The 25,414-nt window shown below is 45.1% G+C and overlaps 1 protein-coding gene across 1 annotated transcript in view; it reads left to right on the top strand.

The window, feature by feature from the left end:
• The window catches only part of GALNT4 (polypeptide N-acetylgalactosaminyltransferase 4), a 182,039-nt gene that overhangs the window by 98,089 nt on the left and 58,536 nt on the right, over nucleotides 1–25,414 (top strand). The window contains exons 3-7 of the mRNA XM_030204970.1: nucleotides 2,720–2,889; nucleotides 3,005–3,194; nucleotides 7,077–7,262; nucleotides 7,683–7,800; nucleotides 13,889–14,065. Coding sequence (XP_030060830.1) covers nucleotides 2,720–2,889; nucleotides 3,005–3,194; nucleotides 7,077–7,262; nucleotides 7,683–7,800; nucleotides 13,889–14,065 — 841 coding nt within the window. The remainder of the gene's footprint in view (nucleotides 1–2,719; nucleotides 2,890–3,004; nucleotides 3,195–7,076; nucleotides 7,263–7,682; nucleotides 7,801–13,888; nucleotides 14,066–25,414) is intronic.

The raw sequence follows: 25,414 nt of genomic DNA, 5'->3' as shown, positions 1-25,414 counted from the left end.
AGCCCTAGTATCTTTGGAAAGAGTAAACAAGCAATTCATTTCTACCTGTTCCTCTCCTCTCAGTATTTTATAGACCTCTATCATATCTCCCCTCAGCTATCTCTTCTCCAAGCTGAAGAGCCCTTAATGAGTATATACAGTAAGGGGTGAAATAAGGGGCAATGATGTATTTTTAAGCAATACGTATTTAACCTGATGGTGCCAACTGATATTTTCTTGCATTTATAAAAGCACTGAGGCCAATATTCAAAAACAGGCTGAGCACATAAAACTTGGAACTTAAATGTAGTTCCTAAGGGGCCCTTTTACAGAACGGCGGTAAGCCCAACATGGGCTTACCACGTGCCAATCTGTATTGCCGGCGTTGATTCCAGCCCCAGTGCACGCCATTTCCTGCACTTAGGAAAATAGGCCCCTATTTTCTAGTGCAGCAGTTACCCAGCAGTAACGGGAAGCGCCACATGCTACCCGGTTTTGCAGGAGCCCTTATTGCCACCTCAGTGGGTGGGTGGCATTAAATGCTCTTCCCTGCATGTCCATGTGGTAAGTAAAATGTTACCGCATGGCCATGTCTTTTTTTTTCGGCCTTTTTTACCCACTGTGGGAAAAGGTTGCCTCGGCGTGCAGCAGAAACTGCACCTGCCGCTAGTACAGGACCCTTTTTACCATAGCTTAGTAAAAAGGCTCCTAGTTTTCTTCCCTATTTTCAACCTAAGTTTTCAACTAAAAATTTGTCTAAATTTAGGATCCTAAAGGTTATGCTTGTAAATTTAGGCTTGCCATGCATTTTCCTAAGTTAAGAATTTAATTTTAAGTAGATTGGGCAGAAGTTCTCAACCCAATCCTCTGGACACACTGAGCCAGTCAGGTTTTCAGGATATCCGCAATGAATAGAGAGATCTGCCTGCACAACCTCCATTGTATGCAGATCAATTTCATGCATATTCATTGTTGGTATCCTGAGAAACCTGACTGGCTAGATGTGTCCTGAGGACTGGATTGAGAACCTCTGATCTAGTGGGTAATTCTATAAAAATTCATTTAGGCATCAAAACATGCATGTAAATGGCTTGAATCCTGGCATATACGTGCTAAATGCAATGGCACCTGGTTGAAGGTGGGCATACTTATGGGCAATGTGCGGGAGGGTCTATAGTTACGATGATAATACGAGACTTTACATGCAATTTAGTAACTTGGATGTGAGCATGTCAGCTCTGTGGCTGGCACCTAAATTATAAGCATGCATTTTACCTGTTATAATAGCTGTCTGATTTCCTTTATACAATAAACGCCACAAGTGCTTTCTAGATGCCTAAATATAAGCTCACTGTTAAAGACATGCCGTCCACATGCTGAAAATCAGTGCTACACCACTAACTTTTCTCTTGCCCTAAATTTGCCCCCATTGCCACCCAACTTAGGAGCCTACGGAAACTGGGAGCATAAGTATATGCACTCAACCATTGTAAATTTTAAGAGCAGTCAATGTAGGGTCCTAAGAGAGGATGTTACTAAAATGCCTTAAGGGAATAATGCTGGATTTTTTTTCTGTTTAGGTTGGTGATGGTTAAGGTGCATTAAAACTTGGCCTTTTACTGTACCTTAGCTTACACGGGAGTCACTAACCTGTGGTATTTTAGTATTGCAGGTTAGTGACTCCAGTGGTACACGAATAATGCAGCTTACAATTAACCTTGCATGCTGCATTATTCTTACTGCCTGGGAGACTATATAGGGCTGATAACCTGCGGCCAATGCTCCTGGGTGGCATCTTCTTGAAGGGGCTGCCACATGTAAAAAGGATGTTCCTCTTCCCAGACTCTCCAGAGAATGTTCCCTTGAACACAACTCCTCCTCCCGAAGACCCCCCACCCCCAGGCCTACTTCTTCTATCCCCTGGTGGCTAGGAGTGTCCTGGATAGAAGTGATCCCCAGTTGGGTACCAGGTTCAAAATGGCACAGCAGGCACAGTGGCACAGTGTAGTCTGAGCACAGCAGGGGCAGGAGCATCTCCTTCCTTTCTCTTTCCCTTTCTACAATTGGGTCTCCATGTTTCTCCAGCATCCTAATGCTGGTGGCCTTCACCAGTCATCACTGCTGCTGGCTCTGATAGAAGATGGTGCTGAGGAAAGAGCTTGAGCAGCCACATAAAAGCATGTTCTCACCATATCATGTGCTGCTGTTCTCCGTTCTTCCATAGTTTATTGGTCAGGTGTTTGCTTTGACAACTAATTAAGTTGCAGGAGGAGGCAAGAGTCAGGAGGCATCACTTACAGCTGGTCCTATATTAAAATTGTCAATATCTGGTAACTCTATATAAGTTGAAGTTAGCTGGAAGGCTGCATCTGATTTTCTAGACAAAACTGATCTTAATTTGTTTATAGTCTGGAAAAAAAAATCCAAACTCTTGGTCCACATTTATGTATTCAAACATTCTCTATATTGTGACACCAATCAAATAGGCCATTGAAAGCAGTGTACAAAGCAAACAGAAGTACAGTCAATTCATAAAAACATAAGCATAAAAGTAATGATAAACTTGCAAAAAATCCAGGACAATCGATATAAAAATAAATGATGCTGATACCTGCTCATGGGCTGCATATCAGGATAAAATTTTATTCCAGAGTGGATTAGATTAACTTCTTTGCCACAATACAATTGTGTGTTTGTTTTCTTATTTAAATATTAATTAAATAATTTTTTAATGTTTTAGATGTGGAACTAAAACTTTCAACTACAGAAAGCTTCCCACGACTTCAGTGGTAATTGCCTTTTACAATGAAGCATGGTCAACATTGCTGCGGACAATACACAGTGTTCTAGAGACTTCTCCTGCAGTACTTTTAAAGGAAATTATACTAGTAGATGATTACAGTGATAAAGGTACAGTAGATTGGAACTAATGTAATGTAAATTTTATTTGGGGGGGGGGAGGGGGAAGAGTACAGAATCTGAGTTCTCCGATCATGTTAAAATGTTTGCTTGTTTCTAATTGCAGTGTATTTAAAGAATCAGCTTGAAGTATACATAAGCCCTTTGGAAAGAGTCCGTTTAATACGAACCAACAAGCGAGAAGGATTGGTCCGTGCTCGCTTAATTGGAGCCACGTTCGCCACAGGTGAAGTCCTCACGTTCCTGGACTGTCACTGTGAGTGTGTTTCTGGTTGGCTGGAGCCGCTTCTGGAAAGGTACAATACAATGAGGCTTCTGCAAGTACCAAGCGAGGGTGAAGTAAGCAATAACTTCGATCCTATTTTGATGCATTCTAATGCATTATCCCTACAGTGAGCTGTCTAGTATTAAGTAAAGAATTTTTGGCACAGGTGGAATTATTTTCTTCTCTGAGAGATAAAATGAAGAAGTTAGGATTGTGGTGTGATGGGAAATAGTGCACCGGCCTTTTACCTTGTGAAACTTAAGGGGTAGTTCTGTAACAGTGCATCTATGTATAGGCACCTGTTCTATGAAGGAAAGTAGGCACCTAGTATAGGTGAAATCTGCACCTATTATTTAATTTAGGCATTTATAATCCGCTTAACCATCAAATTCAAGGTAGAGAACAATCGCACATTATAAGCAGGTACTTTATGTCCCTAGAGAGCTCACAATCTTGGTTTTTGTACCTGAGGCAATGGAGGATTAAGGGACTTGTCCAAGGTCACAAGGAGCTGCAGTGGGGCTCAAAGCCAGGACGCTGGGATCAAAGCTTCTACACAAACCACTAGGCTTCTCCTCTGCTCCATTTAAGTGCAAACACTTAAACCAGACATAGAGCTGGTGTAAGTGCTTGTGCCTAAATGCCAGAGCAGAGCTTACCTGTCAAATATATAGTTACATGAGATACGTTTGTATTTACAGAATAGTCTTTACTCAGATTTTTGGCATTTATGCCTGTATATGCCGTTTGTTTTTATTAGTGCCTTATTTATAGATTTACCCCCTTAGAGCCCTTTTGAATTTGTGCAGGGGCTTGACAGTGTCCCTAATTCCCACTTTAACTACATAGCATGCAATGATGCAGGGAGTGGGTAATAACATTGCCATGAGCTGCATGGTGCAGTTCATGTACGGTACTTACTGCACTGTTGGTGGAGCAGGTAATGCTGAGCCGTGAATGCCCCCTCGATAAGTGTAAATTGCATTTGCGTTATCTATAGTGCAGTTAACATGTGGTAAATATATTTGCTTTAACTGTATGGGAAGATGAGACAGAGGGTTTTGTAGTTCTTGTTTGCATCATGTTTTTGCTACCATTATGAGGTAACTGCAAAATTTTGGCATACTTTAATAAAAGAGACCTTTTGAAATTTGGGTCCAGACTGTATCACGTTCAAAATGGTGTGGCTGAAAATGGACTTTTCCCTTCTGTGATAATAGCTAAAGATCCTTATTGAATATAGCCTGAAGTGAGCTCGTCTCAGCTTGGTACATGTTGAACATTGGCAACCATCACAAACAGGGCCGTGCCAAGGGTCTCTGGTGCCCCCCTGCAGACTATCAGTTGGTCGTCGTCCCCCCCCCCCCTCCCCGTCTCGCTTCTTCATTAGATGTTTCTCCATTGCTACCTGTCTTTCCTTTAGACTGAAAACTACAGGCCCAGCCAGACCTGACAAAAGGATCTACCACACCCTTCAATGTCAAGCATATACTAGAAAACTGTAAATTAGCTTACACAGGAAAGCAGTTTAAAAAAATAAACACAATTCCTGCTGTTTCTTAACACTGCTCTCCAGAGAAAGCACTGCCTTTATAAAGAGGCTTTTCAGTGGGACTTAGCCTATTAAAAACTATTAGCATAATTAGGAATGGCCAGCCCTTGTAACTGCAGAGACCTAAGCTTTGATTATGCATGTTCCTGTCTTTGTTACAGTGGGGGGGGGGGGGGGGTCTCTTCATCTCATTTACACAGTCTGACCTCCCTGGCTCACTGGGAGCCCAGTCTCTTGGAGACTGCTATACATTGCAAAATAAGATAGCAGATGTAAATTCTCAAAGTGGACATATTCCAAACACTAAAATGAAAATAAAACAATTTTTTTCTACCTTTGTTGGCTGGTGACTCTCTTTTTCTGATCATGCTGGCCCAGTATCTGATTCTGTTGCTGGTATCTGTCCTCTTAACTGTTTCCAGGGCTTCCTTTCCACTGTATGTATCTCTCATTGATAAGTCTCTGACTCTAAAGTTTAGCAATTTCATTAAAGCAAAATGTATTTTCAAATATCACAAACTCTCCCTATCCAAGCGGAATGTTTTATATAAAAACAAACGCACAAAAAAGCAATCAGATTTTTACTTACCAGCTATTCTACACTATACGTCAGCTAAACTTCCTCTTTGAACCTCAGCCAATTAAATGGATTTTAGGTGTAGCTATGATAATTATGTACACATCATTGCAGTCATGCCCTCCTCTCAGTGTACATGCTCAAAAAACAAAAAACTTTGAACCACTTACAGATAACAATTACACTATTTATTTTTTATTTCTCCCCAGTCTCACTTGCACACCTGCCTCCAAACCTGTTCTCTTTAATTTGAATGTTGTTCCAGCTCACCCTGAATGAAAGTCGTTCACACACCAAAGTCATAAATAGCTGCTGGTTGTACTCTTTGAAGCAGCTTTAGCAGAGCAGCGTGTCTGTCTCAGCACTGCTGGGCTACCTTCACTTCCTGATGCGGGAAGGGCAGGGGAGAGAGGAGAATCACAACTTCAGGTAAAAGATTTTGCAAGTGAGTGGCGCCCTTTAGAGGTCGGCGCCCCCCTGCGTTGCTTACCTCGCTTACCGTGTCGGCACGGCCCTGATCACAAAGACGCTGCTTGGCACAAAGAACTGGAAGTTTGGGCTTGGAATAGGATGACTTTGGCAGAGCCGTGTATAGCAAGCTGGAATGAGCTGTCTACTGTTGATTAACACACATTTGATATATTGCTTCTCTTACAAACAAGTCAAAGTGATTTATGGCCAATATAAGTTGGTTTAAAAACATCCTATATAATAATTCTTACCTCCAACAGGATGTGCATGGGACCGTGCCTGCCGGAAGTGGTCTGCTAGGCAGGCACGCACTGACCTCAGTGACATCAGTGACAGACAATTTGGCGAAGCAAAACAATCTGAGTGCTGGCCATTAGGACACAGGGTTGATAGGAGAGTTTTAAAAGACTGAAGGAACCGAAAGTGTTAAATGGGGGGAGTTCTGAACGACTGAAAGACATGAACATTTGGGAAAGGAAAACAATCTGAATGCTTGCCATTAGGACACAGGAGAAGGGGGGGGGGGGGGAGTTGTGAATGACTGAAAGACATGCAAATTTGGGACAGGAAAACAATCTCATTGCTGGCCATTAGCACACAGGGTACATAGGAGAGTTTAAAAGACTGAAGGAACCAAAAGTGTTCGGGGGGGGGGGGGGGGCAAGTTCTGAATGAATGAAAGAAATGAAAATTTACGAGAGGAACACAATCTGAATGCCAGGCATTTGTACACAGGGTAGATAGGACACTTTTTTAAAAAAATGAAGGACGTGAAAGTATTACATCTTGGGGGAGGGGTGAGAAGGAAAGCGGTGGGGTATCCGGATACTGGGCGTTAGGGCCACGGGGGTACATAGACTTTTGAAAGCCTTAAGGATCCCAAAGTGTGGGAAGGAGGAGGAAAAGGAGGGGAGGGAACGGGGTGAGGGGTATTAGGAACAGGGGAGGGGGCCCTGTCACACACACTCATTCTCACACACACACTGTCACACAGACAGTCTCACTCTGTCACACACCCGCACATTCACTCTGGCTCTCTCTCTCAAACATACACACTCCAGGAAAACCTTGCTAGCGCCCGTTTCATTCGTTCCAGAAACGGGCCTTTTTTACTAGTATATAATAAATGAAAAAAAAAAAGCAGGGGTCTCGATCGGCTGTTACCCTGCCCAGAGGTGGTGCTTTACTTTTAGAAAGAGCTCAATCTCCTACCATCACCTTCACCATCTTTGGTTTTTGAAATGAGCTTTGCTTTCTGAAACCATGGCCCTTATGAGATATGTTATTTTTTGGTATTCTGTCTGTCACTGCAGGATTGGTGAGAATGAGACGGCTATAGTGTGTCCTGTTATTGATACCATTGACTGGAATTCATTTGAGTACTACATGCAAACAGGAGAGCCCATGATAGGAGGCTTTGACTGGAGGCTGACGTTTCAATGGCATTCTGTACCTGAGCGTGAGCGGCAAAGGCGGAAATCCAGAATTGATCCAATCAGGTGACAGAAGCAGACTTGCCCACCACCCCATGCACTGCCATCATTTCATAACAATTAACTTTTCATTATATATTGTTTTTTTTTAATTTTGTAATTTTGTTCAGATATTTTATTATGAATATATTTGTGTTTTCTCCGAGGACAAGCAGGCAATATTTCACATGTGGATGACGTCATCCCGGTGTGGACACTGCCATAATGCACTGTCACTTTAAAACTTTGAGGCAGTGCCCCCACCAGGCATGCTGTCCTGAAAATACAGACTTTTTGTACACATTTATTTCAGTGCTGTATATTTTTAAACCCCCCCAAATCACTGCTGGCAACATAACCTATATTATAGTCATGATCAACATTGTGAAATAGGGGGTGAAAATGATATAAACCACTTCATTCTATGTGTATTTTCTTCGTTCTCAGATCCCCCACCATGGCTGGAGGGCTGTTTGCTGTCAGTAAGAGATATTTTGAATACCTGGGAACGTATGACATGGGAATGGAAGTATGGGGTGGAGAAAATTTGGAGCTGTCCTTTAGGGTAGGTACAATTTTATAAATCACTGTTGTGCTGCAGTGATGAAACAATTGCTGTGATCTCAGCCTGAACTGTGTGCTCCACAACTCACCATTTGTTATCTAAAAGCTCCTCCTTCATACTCTTTATAATCTAAAGTGGGCACAGATCATTTGCACCAGTCAAATTTGAAAATGTTTGCAGTATTGAGACTAGTTATGTTGGATTTACTTCTTGAAAGCTGCTCCAGGCATTTTTGCTCCCCCCCCCCCCCCAAATCTGCCAGTGACTGCCACTTTTCTCTCTCTCCAACCCCCCCCCCCCCCCCCTCAATGTGACCAGGACTTCACTCTTGCTTTCCCCTCCCACAGTGACCAGTATTTCTTACCATGTGCTCTTGGCTGCTGCTGATGACACAGAAATGAAAGCAAGCTGGACAAGACCTCAGGGCTCCTGCCTTCTCAGAACCTCTGAGAGGGTGGGAACAGGGAGGCCTTGAGCATACATGAATGCCCAAAGCTCTACATTGGCCCAGCTTGCTTTCACTTCCTTGTTAATGGCGACAGCAACAGCCAGAAATGAGAGGTAAGACATGCTGGTCATCGTGCGTGTGTGTGTGGGGGGGGGGGGGGGGGGGGGGGTTGAGAAAAGTGCTGGTCACCACGGGGGAAGGGGAGCACAGAAATTTCTTCTGACTCTACTATAAGCCAAGACACCAATTTTGGGGCTTTTTTTGGGTGCGCAAATCTCATCTTATACTCGAGTATATATGGCACACCAACCCTAGGGCATATGTAAATGTGCCAATATTTCTCATGCAGTTGTGTAAATTTATAGTATTTTATAATCTACACCGGTGATTTTCAACCTTTTTCATGTCGCAACATACTTACAAGTCACAAAAATGGTCAGTGCACATCATCAGTTTTTTTAAGGATGAATGAGAAGGAAAGATGAAAGCTGTTTTCTTTACCTCTGAGAGCCCCTTATCTTGCCAAAATTCAAACATTCAGGGGTCTATATTTTGATTTCTGTCCTCTTCTTTGCTTGTTCCCTGTCTCCTCTTATTTCCACCTCTGGGTCTTCATTCTTTCTGGTTTCATTCTCCTTCTATTTCAGTGTGCTCTCTTATTTGGTTCGTGCCCTCAAGAGTGGATATTTTTATATTTTCTGTGCTTCTCTCTTTATGCATGCGTTACTTCTCCTGTTCCCTGTCCCCTTTCTCCTACACGGTGTCCTGATTTTTTCCCTGGAATCCTCTCCCCCACACACACACACCACACACACCCAGGGCCGGTCTTAGCAAGTGCGGGGCCCTGTGCAGACCAATTTGGTGGGGCCCTATCCTAGCTCCGCCCCCCCCCAGCTCCACCCCATTGAAAAGATTATTCCATTTTTAGAAAATTTTAAGTGTGACTGATGAAGTGACAGGAGAATCCCTAGTAAATTATTTGTATTGGGTAACTAGGTTGTTTGTGAGACCACCTGCTGTGTAATAGTCAATTTCTTTGCAACCTTCTATTTGCTTTCTAATGCTCTACCTCTACTAAGTGCTTCAAGAAGTCATTTACAGTAACATATAAAAGCAAACTGTATGCCATCAAACAGAAGACTGTGAAGCATCAAAACACAGATAAAATTGCATATAACCCTTTCTAGACTCCAAGAAATTGAGCACTTGTCATATTAAGCTAAAAAAACATCATGCACAAGCTTTGATCTTCTGTAATAGAGTCCTTACAACTGATTATATTAACCTGAAAATTAAAATGGCTTACTGGGAAAAGCACGGCAGCATAGTTCTGTTACAGAAAGGTTAATCGTTTGTTCTACCTGAGTGATGAAGTTGCCGTCACAAGCATAAATCATAAGTTTCTTTATTTTTTAAGTCGCATTCGCACTGGCACCAGGCGATGGCTCACTTCCGACCACGCTGCAGCTCCTTTTCCCTTCCCGCTCAATGACTCCCACCTGCCCTTGCGGAAACAGGAAATACCTCATCAGAAGGAGGCGGGACATTGAGCGGGAAGGTGGAAGGGAAAAGCTGGGGTGAGCCGTCGTGCCTGCAACTGTCTGTTGGGGCCGTGCCGTCGCTGCAACAGTCGTTGTCCTGGGACTGGGAGGCGGGAGCTGACGGCGGGCTCAGCGGGGGGGGGGGGGGGGGCACCGGTGGCGGGAGCGGAGCGATCATGATGATGCGGTCTGGAGGCGAGCGCGGGATCATGATGATGCGGTCCGAGCGAGCGGAGCTCAGAGAGGCAGAGTTGAGGCGCGCTGTGCGGGGCCCCCTTAAGCGCGGGGCCCTATGCGGCCATCTTGGTCGCCTCTGCCTAAGACCGGCCCTGCACACACCACACACACCACACACCCCCCGGGCATCAATTCACATAGCCTTGCTTGCACCACCCCAAGCCCTTTCTCTGATGCTTCCTGCCTGTTGGGACGTGGAAAGTTACGTCAGAGAGAAGACTCGGGGGTTGATGTGAGCAGGCTATTCGAATCGTTGCCCACTGCTGCTGCCACCGCTACAGAAGAAAACTTCAAATGCCAGATCAATGGCTGGGGACGGGACTGCGGCACCTCCCCAGCAGGTAATTTTTTTTTATAACGGGGTGCCTGGTTTAACAGGGCACCTAGGTGCCTACTTGTGTGGGTTTTTTGTTTGTTTTTTTTTTAAAATAAAGATACATTTGCACCTCTGTGTTCTTGCACGAGTATTTTATAATTTGAAGAAATTGCACCTTCCTTGCAAGTCTGGACACTTTTTTCATCTGCTTTCAAGCATGTGTGAATGCCCACTCCTGGATTGTGCAAGCATATGTGTAGATTAGAGTACTTTATAATCTACATACATACTTGCAAACTTTGCCCATGCGCTGCCCAAACTCCAACCCTCTCCATCTTATCAGCAAAGTCTCATCTTGTCCTGGCCCATGCTTTTGTGCTGGTCAGTGTTGGAATGTTTACATAAGTAAATCAAATTAAAGAGACCTCTATTCAAACGTGTGGAGACTATACATCAACCCTTCTATAAATATCTCAAACACTATACTTAAACATTTCTCCCAAGTTAGTCAGTGGCATTTTCTCTTCTCTTTCTTATAAATGTTCATAAGAAAGAGAAGAGAAAATGCCACTGACTAACTTGGGAGAAATGTTTAAGTATAGTGTTTGAGATATTTATAGAAGGGTACATAAGTAAATCAGCATTTTATATGTGAAAATGTTTTATGAAATTACTCTTTTAAGTCTAAGTGGTAATATTCAATCATTAAGAAGGTAACTTCAGTGGCGTAGCCAGGAATTTTTAAGCAGGGGATGAATCTCCTGTCCCCCACCCTGCTCTCCTCCATACCCCCATACCTTAAAATTACCTCCTCTATTCTTCACCCGTGCAGCAGCACTCATAGGTTAATAGTGGCCTACTCTGAGACCTTTTCTCTGAACCATCTCAGCTTTTACAAAACAGGAAGTTGCATCAGAAGGGGCGGGACGGTTGAGAGAGAAAGTCGCAGTTTAGGCACTCTATAGTACTCCTCTGGCCTGTATCGGGGTGAATGGGGGCTACTCTGAGTCATTCCCTTGAGTGAGGGGGACATGACAGGGGTGCCCCTTATCACCTCTTTTGTTTGCTTTAGTTGTAGAGCCCTTGGCAACTTTTATCCGACAAAGCCCCAACATACACAGGGTTCTTGGTGGGAGTGAAGAGTTTAAGATCTATTTGCTGGTGATATCTTACTCACTCTCAGCCAACCACAGGGGTCTCTTACAGCTTTAACTGCCCTACTTTCTAGATATGATGGTATATCTGTCTTTAAAATGAATGCTACCAAGTCCGAGCTTTTAAATATTAACCTGCCAGGTGAGATGGTTCAGATTCTAAAGAGTACATTTCTTTTTGCTTGGGCCTCGGCCTTCATACAATAATTGGGTGTAAAGATCCCAGTGGATTTGAAAAAGCTATACTTGCTGAACTATGGGAGGGTAATTTCTGAATTAATGCTTAGTTTTGATAGATGTCAGAAACTGAACCAGACATGGATGGGGAGGATTTCCATCTGTAAGATGGAAATCCTAAACAGCTGTACTTGTGTCAAACTACTACTTATCACTTCTATAGTGCTACAAGGCATACACAGCGCTGTACACCAAACTGCGAATTAATATCTCTGCCTCGCAACTTGCAGGCCTGGCTAGGAAGATGTTCTCTTTCATCTGGAAAAGGTGACTTCCTAGGATAATACAGGACTATTTTGACTCGCCGTAGGGCAGTGGGAGGCCTAGGGGTGCCTAGTTTTATGCTGTAGTTTTATGCAGCCCAGGTAAAACCCCTGCTTGATTTTGCTATGAGCACCATCCTAAGCAGTGGGTTTGGATGGAAATAACTTATTTTAATAAGCAGTATTGGTGTAATCTACTCTGGTGCCCAGGGGGGGATAAAGAATCTTCTGAAAGCTTCGAACCCCTCCTTGGAGCATATTATGGCTATATTTGCTAAGGTTGGGAAACAGCTAGTGGGCATGAAAGAGTTATCCTTCAAGGCCCCTCTCTGAGCAGTGCTGTTCTTTTCCCCTGGGTGGGAACCTGCCTTACTGAATAGATGGGAAGCTTTGGGAGTGTATGAGGTGGGGCACCTATTTGGTGGCAGCACTTTCTGCTCCTTCCAGAAGTTCAGGGCCCAATTTAATCTTCCCAGTACAGAGTTTTATCTATATTTGCAACTCTGACATCTTTTTCTGCATAGCGGTGGTGCTCAGGATTTGGGAGATGCTCTTACCTCTTTTTTAATGCTTGGGGAAAATTGATTTCCAAGATTTATGATATCCTTCTGGGGAAGATGCTCTCTGCTCCCATTTATCAAACTAAATGGGTTACTGACTTGGGGGTAGCGTTGACTAATTAGCAATGGGCAGATATACACCGTAATGCCTGTAAGATTTCTATTTTACCTAATTTAATTGAGCAAGGTGTTGTATAGATGGTATCTGACACCAGAGTTTGTATCTAAATTTGGAAAGGGGGTTTCTAATCTATGCTGGCGGGGATGCAGGATAATTGGTAGTTATTTCCATATCTGGTAGGATTGTCCCCTGATCCGTGCCTTTTGGTCGGCGTGGACACAAATGCTTTCTTGTGTGTTTGATGTAACTATACCTTGTAAATATACCTTTGGGCCCCCACAGTTCTACTCTTGCAGGTTCAATCAGGGGGTACTACCTTCCCACAGGCCAAAGCTATTTTCCAATGCATTGCTATCTTGAGATGGGAAATATCTCACTTTTGATGGACCAAACAGCTTCCAACCAAGAAGGTTATACTCCATGGCAAGCCTTTTATCTTAGCAAATTGGTGTCACACAGACAAGAGAGACTCTTAACATTTGAAAAAAATTTGAAGTTCTTTATTGATGGTATTCACAAGACATGGCACAAACATGCAATGCATCTTATCCTATGGAGTGGCTGTATTTGAACGTGTCACTATCACACCCTTGGCATCTGACATTTGTGGACTCTCTATTCCATTGGATGGGGGGAGGGATGGGAGTAAGGAGGGATGTGTTTGTTTAGTTTAGGGGTTATTTTTTACTGTTCCCTTTTGGATATCTGAAGTTGTCTATTTGCTATTTTGTTGATTTGGGAACTGCATATATTAAAAAAAAAAAAGAGAAGACATGGTTGAAGTACACTGTTGAGGGCTTGCAGAGAAACTCAACACTTCCACTGCCAGCATTCTGCCATATTTGCAAATGGACGGAGAATTTTGTTTTTTAATTCTTTTTGGCTGTATTATATTCACTAGAAAAAAAGTGCAAGTATAATGAAAAACCCAGACTGGTACTCGGCACCAGTCAGGTAGATGCTTAGTTTTACTTGACTGTTGGAGCAGGTCTGGCTTTGAAACTCAGAGCCTTCCTGAACTTTTCAGGACCCAGATCCATACCATCAATCCAGAGGGTGCAAACTTGTCTTTTGAGTCTCAAATCAATTTGACTTACCACAGTACATAAGATAATCCTGATGTTTCACTTTTGAAGTGTATATTTAGTGGTAAGTATCTCCATTTTGAAATTAATATGTTTTGTGTTCTTTTCACTCGTTTTCTTTAATAGGTCTGGCAGTGTGGAGGCACCCTGGAGATTCATCCTTGCTCACATGTAGGCCATGTGTTTCCAAAGAAGGCGCCTTACGCTAGGCCCAATTTCATTCAGAACACAGCACGGGCTGCTGAGGTGTGGATGGATGAGTACAAGGAGCATTTTTACAAGAGAAATCCCCCTGCACGAAAGGTAAATCCTGTTGCTCTTTCTTTTTCACATCAGCTGGCAGAGAGTATTTTAAGACTCGCATAGCAGCCTGTACCATACCGAATTTTACTTTGAACTTACTTGGGGGCCAGCATAAGCATTTTTTCTTTTTCAGATACACAAGCACAGTTTAGGGCCCCTTAGCAGTTTAGGCGTGGCTAGTTAAGTTAACAGTTAAAGCTGGAGAAGTTTAAATTGCTACTGCATAGCAGGGGCGTATCTGCGTGGGGCCTCAGGGGCCTGGGCCCCCGCAGATTTCGCCCTGGACCCCCCTACCGCTGCCAACCCTCCCCCTCCGTTGCTCGCCTACCTTCGCTTCGACGTCAGACTCAAAAGAAACTTTCGTCGGCGCCAGCTTCAGTGGAAAAATGAAAGGACCTCGGCTTGGCTGGCGGGGGTTGGGGGTCCCCCGCCAGCTGACGGAATTCTTTAAAGGCAGCGGCAGGAGGACGCGGACCTCGGCTGGCGGGGGTTGGGGTCCCCCGCCAGCGAAGGTAGGCGAGCAACGGAGGGGGAGGTTTGGCAATGGCACCGGCTGGGGGGAGGGGGATCGGCAATGGCGGCGGCGGGGGGGGGGGGGGCTATAATGTGCCCCCTCACTCTGGCCCTGGCCCCCCCTACCGCTGCAGTTCAGATACGCCCCTGCTGCATAGGAGTTTTTAAATAAATATTTACTACAGCTTGGTCAGGTGTTGAGTACTGTGAAGGAAATAGGTGTTTTGGAAAGTCTCTGTATATTACTAATAATATGAATGCTACCTTATGGGACAATTATTACAAAAAAAAAACCTGTATGTTGTAAAATACACGGGTGCTTTTACTGTGTGTACTCACAGTTCATAGCCACTGTTAAGTGTACATGCTAAGATATGATTTTGTTTGTAACTCTGTGGATGATTTTCCAGTGTACTCTTAAAATGATGACAGGATGACTGCTTCTGGGTAGAGTCACTGTAGTCTTCAACGTTTTCCATTAGTAGACCATCTGACAGTAGATGGATGACACCCCAAATGTTTAGAAATGCTCTTAGCACCGTGTCACCTAATTTTTCGTAGGTCCTCTGAAATTTCTTTAGATTTCTGCTAAATTTTTTAAAATGCAGTTTTTTTATTGCATCAGGACACACAAAACATGAATAGAATGAAGATTCTGAGCTCTCTAAACACTTTTATTTCTATGCTTGTGTTTCAGAATTCAGTTTTCTGTCTTATTAATTTTTTTTTTTTTTAGAGCAGTGAAGAGTCTTTTCCAGTTACATAAAAGTTTGTGATTCGGCAGAATATATGTTTGTGTAAATGCTAAATAAGGTATCTTTCTCTCCCACCCCCCCACCCCCATTTAAAAATCCCTATACATACAAAACTTGGTTCTTCCTTCTCCTTTCTCAACCACACTTTACACTGTCTCATGCACTCCTTGATTCTCTCCATTCATTCATTAGCTCCCTACACCTTCTGAGCTTCTTGGTCTTGAAGCTGTTCATGGGATACAAGCTCCACTTAGTTGGGTCAGCAGGATGCCTTCCCTTCCTCCCTGCTGCTTTTCTAGACCAGAACAAGCTAAAACACATTGCAGGGCCACACTGCATATACGCCACTGCCAGCTCTACCCCAGAACAGGAAGATGATATAATAAGCGGGGGATGGGACCAGCAGCCGCATGATGTGTATAGCTTGTTTTGCTGCTGCTAGCCTAAAGAAGATGGTAGATGCTGGTTGGGAGGGCAGAGACAGGAGACCGAGGGCAGCGCTATATAAATGCTAAATAGTAGTAGTAGTAGATGCTCGCAGAGAGACAGGCGTGTTTCGGCCACTAGGCCTGCATCAGGAGTCTACAAAAAAATTGTACAATAAACATTTTCACTTCAGGATTCATCTTTCCAGTCTTTGGTATCCGTGGTCAACCTCCCACCTTTTCTTTTTACAGAATTGCTCTGTAGGGCCAGAGTGATATTTGTAGTATTTTGTATTACTTCATAGTATGCCTGATACCGGATTTTGGATTTGAATTTAGATCACACCTTCCTTAGTAGCTTAAGGCAAGTTACATTCAGGTACAGTAGGTATTTTCCTGTCCCTGGAGGGCTTACAATTCAAGTTTTGTACCTGAGGCAGTGGAGGGTTAAGTGACATGCACCCAAGGAGCAGCAGTGGGATTTGAATCCTGGCTTCCCTGGTTCTCAGCTTGCTGCTCTATTAGGTACAGCTAATACAGATAATACATATCTGTATTTGCTGTACCCTAATGTTTGGCAACTCAACAGTAAATTAAGGCTAGCAGAGCTGAAGTCACGTGGCCATTTCAGAACTACCAAAAACATTGAGGGGGATGTTTAAAAAAAAATCCACCCCAGGTGTCAAATATGTTAGGTACGCCACTGCCGATATCTAGTGTAACAGGCCACTTGCGATATTGGGTTACAGTATATATGAACTGCTGTCACATTTGCTTATATAGCAACCACTTGTTCTTAAGGTGTGTCCTATATACATAGCCATCTCTCAGGGGCAGTGACTCCAAATGATTGGTTATGTGCATACCATGACTGTAAAGAATCTCATTTTTAAACGAGAGTTATGTGGAATATGATCCCAGTCTCTTAAATTTACTTTAACACTTGCCATAGGTCTTGCATTGTGCCAAAGAGCTTCCTTCTGGAGTTTATAGGAAGTAACATGTATAGGCAATGTACTGAGATGAGGAAATTCTCTAAGATTAAAAGGAATCTTTAAGCACAAGGATAAGAATGTTTTAGTATTTTTTCTAGATCTGTATGATAAGTGAGTTTTATAATAAATGAGGTGGGTTTGGAGTTCAAGTATAACATTGTAAAGATTGACTAGGACCTCCTTGGTTATTTATATTGATTTTAGATTGTCTTTCCTTTGCTTCTCAATAATGGAGTCTATGTGATTATACATTTATTTTGGCTTAGATTTATGATTTTTTTTTTTTTAGATTTCCCTTTGTTTTCTGGTTTCTTTAATTGTTTGGAATTATTGCATGTATTTAGTATTGAAAATATTAAATTAAAATACTTTCAAGCCTGGTGCATTGAAAACAATGGGAAACATTTGTGCTGCATTTCTTGGCGTTCAACTACATTTCTTGGTACTTGAGGATCTTGTCTCGCTCTTTCTACATGATTCTCAGGGTAATTACTTGGCAATGACACGTCTATTACCAGTGCAGTTCTTTCTTCCCCCCCCTCCCCCATTAACTTTGTATTGATTTTCACAACAGGATCATTCATATCAACTTCTACTCATACTGCCTTAGAATAAAAATCCAACATACAATTGACAAATCCATTTTTAAGAGTGACATATCCATTTTTAATAATACTGTACCCGAACTCCCCAGTCACTCCCCTCAAATCTTCCCCCCCCCCCCCCCCCGAGACAAGTGGTTAGGGATATGTTTGCATCCGTTGGCCTCACACAACTGTTAAAAGTTGTGATCCCCCGTTGTTCTTTATTGAATCTGTGACTTAGAGCATATTTTCCTGAAGGGGTGGGTGGAGGGGGGGGGGAAGTAGGAGGGATTTGGTAATGTGTACCAGCTGTTAAGTCCTCTGGGTCATCATGAAGGAACAATGCAATTGACTCAGGTTGGGATTGTTTTCTTGTGCAGATATGGTGGTACCTTGATTTGGGTGGGTGCAGGAGTTGGGGGTGAGGTAATGGGTTTTCATCAAAAAGTTGGTCACTTTTGCTGTATTATAAGCTGTGCATATTGCTGTTTTCTTTTGTGACTTTAATAAAATAAAAAAAGAGATCCCACTTATGCTTGCTTTATGCTCTTTGTAGCCAGGTCCAGTACATATCCCACCTTGCTTCTCTTTCAGTTTATACATCTTGGGGTTGTGAGCTTACCGTACGAGGAGAAACTTGCTGACCTGAACATGTATACCTTGGAGGAAAGGAGAAACGGGTGACATGATACAGACGTTCAAATATTTGTAAGGTGTTAATCCTCAAACAAACCTTTTTCAGAGACGGGTAGGAGGTAGAACTAGAGGACATGAATTGACGTTGAAGGGGAATGCCCTCCCGCGGGAGGTGTTGGAGATGAAAACGGTAATGGAATTCAAACATGCATGAGATAAACACAAAGGAATCCTTTTTAGAAGAAATGGATCCATGGAATCTTAGCAGAGATTAGGTGGTGACGCCGGTAATTGGGAAGTGAAACAGGTGCTGGGCAGACTTCTACGGTCTATGCCCTGATCGTGACTGAATAGATATGGATGGACTGGAGTGTAAATTTTAAGGGATTTCGATATTAGCTTCAGAACTTAGTACAAGAACAGTGCTGGGCAGACTTCTGTGGTCTGGCCCTGAGAATGGCAAGGACAAATCAAACTCTAGTATAAAGTATCACATACCTTGTAAAATTAGTTTATCTTGTTGGGCAGACTGGATGGACCGTACAGGTCTTTATCTGTCGTCATTTACTATGTTACTATACAGATTGCTTAACTTATTTTGAAAGCTCTTAAAGTTTGGTACGCCACCTTTGGTGATTCTCTTCAGAAAGGTGGGTTGTTAAATCTCAATAAATAAATATCTCAAAATTCTCTCATCTTGTGCCTCTAGTTCAGGGGTTTTCAGCCCTGTCCTCGGGCACACCCAGCCAGTCGGGGTTTTGCTTAAAACCCCAATTGGTTGGGCGTGTCCCAAGGACTAGGTTGAAAACCCCTGCCCTAGTTCTTCACTTTCCCTTTTTAAAAGGACATCTCTAAGATCCTGAGCCAACTGAATGCCTAATGATGTCTTCCATGGCAGTATTACGTTGTTCCCAGAAATTCCTCACTTTGACAGACTCCCACCACATATGGAAAAAAAGTGCCTGTATGCCCACACTTCAGCATTCATTTGGGTAATCCATATATATCTTCTATAAAGTGAGACAGTACCACCTGTACAACAGTTTGAACCCATTTTCTTTTTCTTTTTAAATTTTAGTTTCATTCATTTTTTAAAAAAATTGTTTATTTGTCGTTTTTCTTTATATAGCATGACATGTGAGTCACTGTTACTTCAGTGCCCACTGAAGCGCAGTAACCATGGCAGGGGGGTGCCAACCTCTGGAGGGTGCCACAAGCCTTGCTTACCGCTGCCGGGAGAGGTCCTCACGATCCTCACCTGCCCACCCTCAGCTTCCCACAACAGCCCTCCTTTCCTTCCTGCCACCTTGCTGCCTTTAAAACTTGTATTTTACCTCAAGTCACAGCAGCGGCAGGCTCGGCTCACCTCCAGCCTTCCCTTTCTTCTTGGTGTCCGGCCCTCATGGAAAAAGGAAATTTCGTCAGAGGAGGGCAGGACACTGAAAGGGAAGGGAAGGCTGGAGCTGAGCTGAGCCTGCCGCCGCTGCGACTTGAAGTAAAATAAAAGTTTTTACAGGCGGTAGGAAGGAAAGGAGGACTGTTGTGGGAGAAGAGGGCGGGCAGGTGAGGGCTGGGGTTGAACTGGAACTCAGGGGCTTAAAAGGGGGGCAGGTGGGGTCTGGGGCGAGTCATTGGACATGGAGGGGAGGGCAGAGAATTGCTGGACATGGATGGAAGGGGAGGGGCGGGGATAATCACTGGACATGGATGTGAGGGGAGAGAGGAGAAATCATTGGACATGGATGGGAGGGGAGGGCAGAGGAGAAATCGCTGGACATGGATGGGAGGGGAGGGCACAGGAGAATCGCTGGACATGGAGGAGAGGAGAGAGGAGAATTGCTGGATATGGATGGAGGAGAAGGCAGGGAAGAGAGAAGAGTTGCTGGATATGGATGGATGGAGAGGAGGGGAGAGAGGAGAGTTGCTGAACATGGATGAATGGAGGGGTGGGCAGGAGAAATGCAGGGCATGGATGGAGGAGAGGGAAGACAGGAAGGAGATGCACATGGATGGAGGGGACAGAGGAGAAATGCTGGGCATGGATGGAGTGGAGGGCAGGGAAGAGAGGAGAAATGTTGGACAGGGATGGAGGGAACAAAAAAGAGGAAGTAGATGCACAGGGATGGAGGAGAGGAGAAATGCTGGACATGGATGGATGGAGGGAAGGGAAGAGAGAGGAAGTGAGATGAACATGGATGGAGAGGAGGAGAGAGCGGAGAAATGCTGGACATGGATGGCGGGGGAGAGGAAAAATGCTGGACATGGATGGATGAGAGGGAAAAGAGAAAAGGAGATGCATATGGTTGGAGGGGAGGGAAGAAAGAGGAAGGAGATGCATACTGAACAGAGATGAGGGAAAGGGAAAAGAGGAGAAAAACTACATATGGATGGAGAAAGTAGGCAAAAGCTGGATCCACTCTATACCTTCTCCAGTCAAGTCCACGGAGGACCCAGCTTTTGCCTATGGATGTAGGGCAAGAAATGAAGAAGAAAGGAGGAAAGTAAAGAAATAAATAGAAAGGAAACCCTGAAAACGGAGTTAAGAGAACAGATAGAGAGCAGCCGAATCAGAGACTGGGACCAACATGAATAGAAAAACAAAGTTACCAGACAACAAATGTAGAAAAAAAATCATTTTATTTTCATTTTAGTGTTTGGAATATGTCCAATTTGAGAATTTACATCTGCTGTCTTACTTTGCAATGTATAGCAACGTGTTTCTTTCTGTTTTTCTGGTATTGTGCTGCATGCAGAGTCTAGCTTCTTAGGATTTCAGGTTAAAATTTGAAGAGGGGCTACCTCTGTTCTGCATGTGTGAGTGCAAGGCCAAGTGTCTGAATAGAGATCTGTTTGTTAGGTTTTGAGATTTTGATAACATATTGTTGCAGGTTTGGCAAGACTGTTCTCCTAATTCCTGGTCTGTATGCTAATTTGGTTTATGTCATTTTGAGTATACTGGAGCTATAACAGTTTACAGAAATTATTTATAATGAAAAAAAAGTTTTTTCTTCTCCTATACTGGTGTAATATTTTCAATGATGCCTGGTTATATGCGCCATGGCTGGTAAAAGGGGTGTGGCTACTGTAGGGTAAGAGCCATAGTGACCCCGACCCTGAATGGTTAGGGGGCGCTGATCAATGGGCTGCAGGAGGGCACCAGAAACTCTAGCACCGGCCCTGCACTTAAAATAACCATACAAGATCAAAACAGAACAGAGAGCTTTTAGTACAAGCACTATCCTCACCCCCAGGGCCGGTCTTAGGCAGAGGCGACCGAGGCGGCCGCATAGGGCCCCGCGCGGCGTGCCTCGCCTCTGCCTCGACGACCACGCTCGTCTGCCCTCCACCCATGTCCCGTGACACGAGTCTCCTCGTTCCCCTGCTGCTCCCCCTCCCTCCAGCCACCTGAGACATCTCCCATCTGACCCCCCCCTCCCCGCCAAACGACCCTCTTCTGTCGCCCGCACCTCACCTGACCCGACCCAGCATTTAAAAAAAACCTCCAAGCGGTGGTGCCGGTGCCTCGCGTCTGAGGGAAGAAAACTCGCTTCGTTGTTGGCCGGCCTTCCCTCAAGTCCCGTCCTCTGATGTAACTTCTGCAAGGGCGGGACTTGAGGGAAGGTCGGCCAACGACGAAGCGAGTTTTCTTCCCTCAGACACGAGGCACCGGCACCGCCGCTTGGAGGTTTTTTTTAAATGCTGGGTCGGGTCAGGTGAGGTGCGGGCGACAGAAGAGGGTCGTTTGGCGGGTCGGGGAGGGGGGGGTCAGACGGGAGATGTCTCAGGTTGCTGGAGGGAGGGGGAGCAGCAGGGGAACGAGGAGACTCGCGTCGCGGGACATGGGTGGAGGGCAGGGGGGACGGGGGGGTTACTGGACAAAGGTGGATGGCAGTTGGCAAGGGGGGCAGGAGGGTGGATGGAGGGGAGGAGGGCTTCTGGACATAGGGGGAGGGCAGGGGGCACAGGAGGGTCACTGGACATGGGTGGATGGCAGGGGAGGAGGGTTCTGGACATAGGTGGATGGCAGGGGAGGGCAGGGGGCACAGGAGGGTCGCTGGACATGGGTGGATGGCAGGGGAGGGCATAGTGGACAGGGGGGGTTGCTGGACATGGATGGCAGGGGGGACAGGAGGGTCGCTGGACATGGGTGGATGGCAGGGGAGGAGGGTTCTGGACATAGGTGGATGGCAGGGGAGGGCAGGGGCACAGGAGGGTCGCTGGACATGGGTGGATGGCAGGGGAGGGCATAGGGGACAGGGGGGGTTGCTGGACATGGATGGCAGGGGGGACAGGAGGGTCGCTGGACATGGGTGGATGGCAGGGGAGGGGGGTTCTGGACATAGGTGGAGGGCAGGGGGCACAGGAGGGTCGCTGGACATGGGTGGATGGCAGGGGAGGGGGTTTCTGGACATAGGTGGATGGCAGGGGAGGGCAGGGGGCACAGGAGGGTCACTGGACATGGGTGGATGGCAGGGGAGGGCATAGGGGACAGGGGGGGTTGCTGGACATGGATGGCAGGGGGGACAGGAGGGTCGCTAGACATGGGTGGATGGCAGGGGAGGGGGTTTCTGGACATAGATGGATGGCAGGGGAGGGCAGGGGGCACAGGAGGGTCGCTGGACATGGGTGGATGGAGGGGAGGGGGTCTCTGGACATAGGTGGATGGCAGGGGAGGACAGAGGGGACAGGGGGGGGTTGCTGGACATAGATGGATGGCAGGGGGGACAGGAGGGTCGCTGGACATGGGTGGATGGAGGAGAGAGAAGAAATGCTGGACATGGATGGAGGCGAGGGAAGAGTGAGGAAGGAGATGAGGTGAGGGAAAAGGAAGAGAGGAGAAAAAGTGCACATGGATATAGAAAATAGGCAGAAGCTGGATCCACTGGACAGTCAAGTCTGCGGAGGACCCAGCTTTTACTTACGGATGTAGGGCAAGAAATGAAGAAGAAAGGCGGAAAGTAAAGAAATAAATGGAAAGGAAGCCCTGGAAACGGAGCACAATCGGATACTGAGCCAGCATGATCAGAAAAACAAAGTCACACTATTTTATTCAGGATTTATTAATTGGAATATGTTAGTTTTTGGAAATGTGCATCTGTGATATTTTCATGTAAGTTTTAATATTTGTAGTATTGCTACACACTGAGTCTGACTTCTTGAGGTAACTTTCCAGTTCAGTATTTTGCATTCATGTGTTTTTCAGGTGTGATCAAGGAAGGTGCAGTATTCTGCTAGCATATAGTTTGCAGCCCTTTTTGTTTGTTTTTTTTCACTAGGTTGTGCACTGGTGTTTTAGAGCCCGGTGTAATTACAGTTGCCTTTCCACGCCACGCATAAGGTTGTAGCTCGTCCTATCCTTGGAATTAGTGCTGTTTATGGTTTAAGGTTATGAGTGTGTTTTTGCACACGTTTGTGTATAGTGTTTTGCAGTGGAGAGATTGTGTGTTGGCCTTACTAAGGTGGCACCAAACATCGGAAAGGGTGTAGAGCCTAAATCATGACACACTATCTCTAAAAGGGTGTTTTGTGGCTCTACATGAGAATTGTGATATTATGATCCCTTGCTAGCTTCATATTGTTGATAATCTGCATTTTCCGTATGGCTGGTATATTGGTGTATAAGGTATTAACTGTGACTTTTTTTTTTTTTACTTATTTTTTTCTGTGTGTTGTCAGACAATTATGGATGGCAGAGTCGGAGTCTTCTTGAGTCAGAGAGTTGTGGTATATATTTTAAAACAATTTTAATACCTTGGTGGTCTATATGTTTTTATATTGTACATTATATTTTACATATCACTTAATTTTATTGTATATCTTTTCATTTCATTTTTATTTTATTGCATATATGGGTTACAGAGTAATAGGGGAATTTGAAAGTACTGAATCTTTTCTTAATATTTTTCCTTTATTCTCCTTTGTTATGAGAATTGGAACTACTAATTGTAGTGGACTTGAACTGAATAATTTCTGGGGAGGGGAGGTTTCATGATAGCATTGTGCTTATTATTTCAATCAGTTTTTTGTACAAGTTTAGCTTCATTTGTCATTATTTGAAATTTCATAAATAAAAAAATGTTCTAAAAATGGAATAATTTTATCAATGGGGTGGAGCTAGGGCGGGGCTAGGGTGGGGGTGGGGCTAGGTAGGGGCCCCACCAAATTGGTCTGCATAGGGCCCCGCACTTGCTAAGACCGGCCCTGCTCACCCCCTTCCCCTCTCCTTTCCCCTAGTACCAAGCTGGTAGTAGTAGTATAAGACATATAACTCCTAACATTGGATCATATTAATCTACTAGAAAAGTGCAGGAAAAGAGAAAAATCCAACAATAGAAAGAGAGCAAAAGATATCAATTAGCCAGAAATTTTAGTAAAGTCAAGTCAAGGCCCTTAGTCCAGTCATATTGATAGACATAGCCATTAAGCCAGTCGTTCAATAATACAATAGATCAGGTTATTGAGATACAACATTCATTCCATCTAATCCAAGGTTGCCAAAGCTTCTCAAATTTCTGCTCGGTTTATATTTAACCATGGTCAAGTTAGTCATCGAGTAGATATGCCAAATTATACTATACTAGCCGTTAAGCCCGTTAAAACGGGCGAGATTTGTGTTTTGCAAAATGTAATAATTCTCACCTTCATCCATCCATGTCCAGCAAGCCTCCTCTCTCCCCTGCCCTCCCTCCCCATGTCCAGCAGCCCTCCTGTATCCCCTCGCCTCTCCCAGTCCACCAACCATCCTTTCTCCCCTGCCCTCCCCCCATATCCAGCAACCCTCCTCTTTCCCTTGGCCTCCCCCCCCCCCGTCCACCAACCCTGCTCTCTCCCCTGCCCTCCCCCCATGTCCAGCAGCCCTCCTGTCTCCCCTGGCCTCACCCCGTCCACTGACCCTCCTCTCTCCCCTGCCCTCCCCCCATATCCAGCAACCCTCCTCTTTCCCTTGGCCTCACCCCCTACTCTCTCCCCTGCCCTCCCCCATGTCCAGCAACCCTCCTCTCTGCCCTGCTCTCTCCCCATGTCCGGTAACCCTCCTCTCTCCCCCCTGCCCTCCCCCCATGTCCAGCTACCCTCCTCGCCGCCGCTTCTGCCCCCCTCTGTGCCAGGCCCCCTGCACTGACATGAGAGCGCCTCTCACCTCTGTGTGAAAGCGCTGCAGGCAGCAGCAGATCGCTCTGCTGCTGCCTGCAGCACTTCCACACGGAGGTGAGAGGCACTGTCATGTCAGTGCAGGGGGCCCGATACGGAGGGGGGCAGGAGCGGCGGCGGTGACAACGTCGGGGATGGGGGGGTGGAGGTTGGTGCGCCGGCGATGTTGCTTCGTCTCTAGGCTCCAGCGGCAGTGTCCGTCCGTTTCCCTCTCTGTTCCGCCCTCTGACGTCATCACATCTTGCGTGGGACAGAGAGGGAAGTCTCTACTGCGCATTTGCGGGTGAGTTGG

The sequence above is a fragment of the Microcaecilia unicolor genome, chromosome 1 (genome assembly GCF_901765095.1).
Source record: "Microcaecilia unicolor chromosome 1, aMicUni1.1, whole genome shotgun sequence".
Lineage (NCBI taxonomy): Eukaryota > Metazoa > Chordata > Amphibia > Gymnophiona > Siphonopidae > Microcaecilia > Microcaecilia unicolor.
The sequence above is the reverse complement of the archived record's forward strand: the minus strand, read 5'-3'. Positions and strand labels throughout refer to the sequence as shown.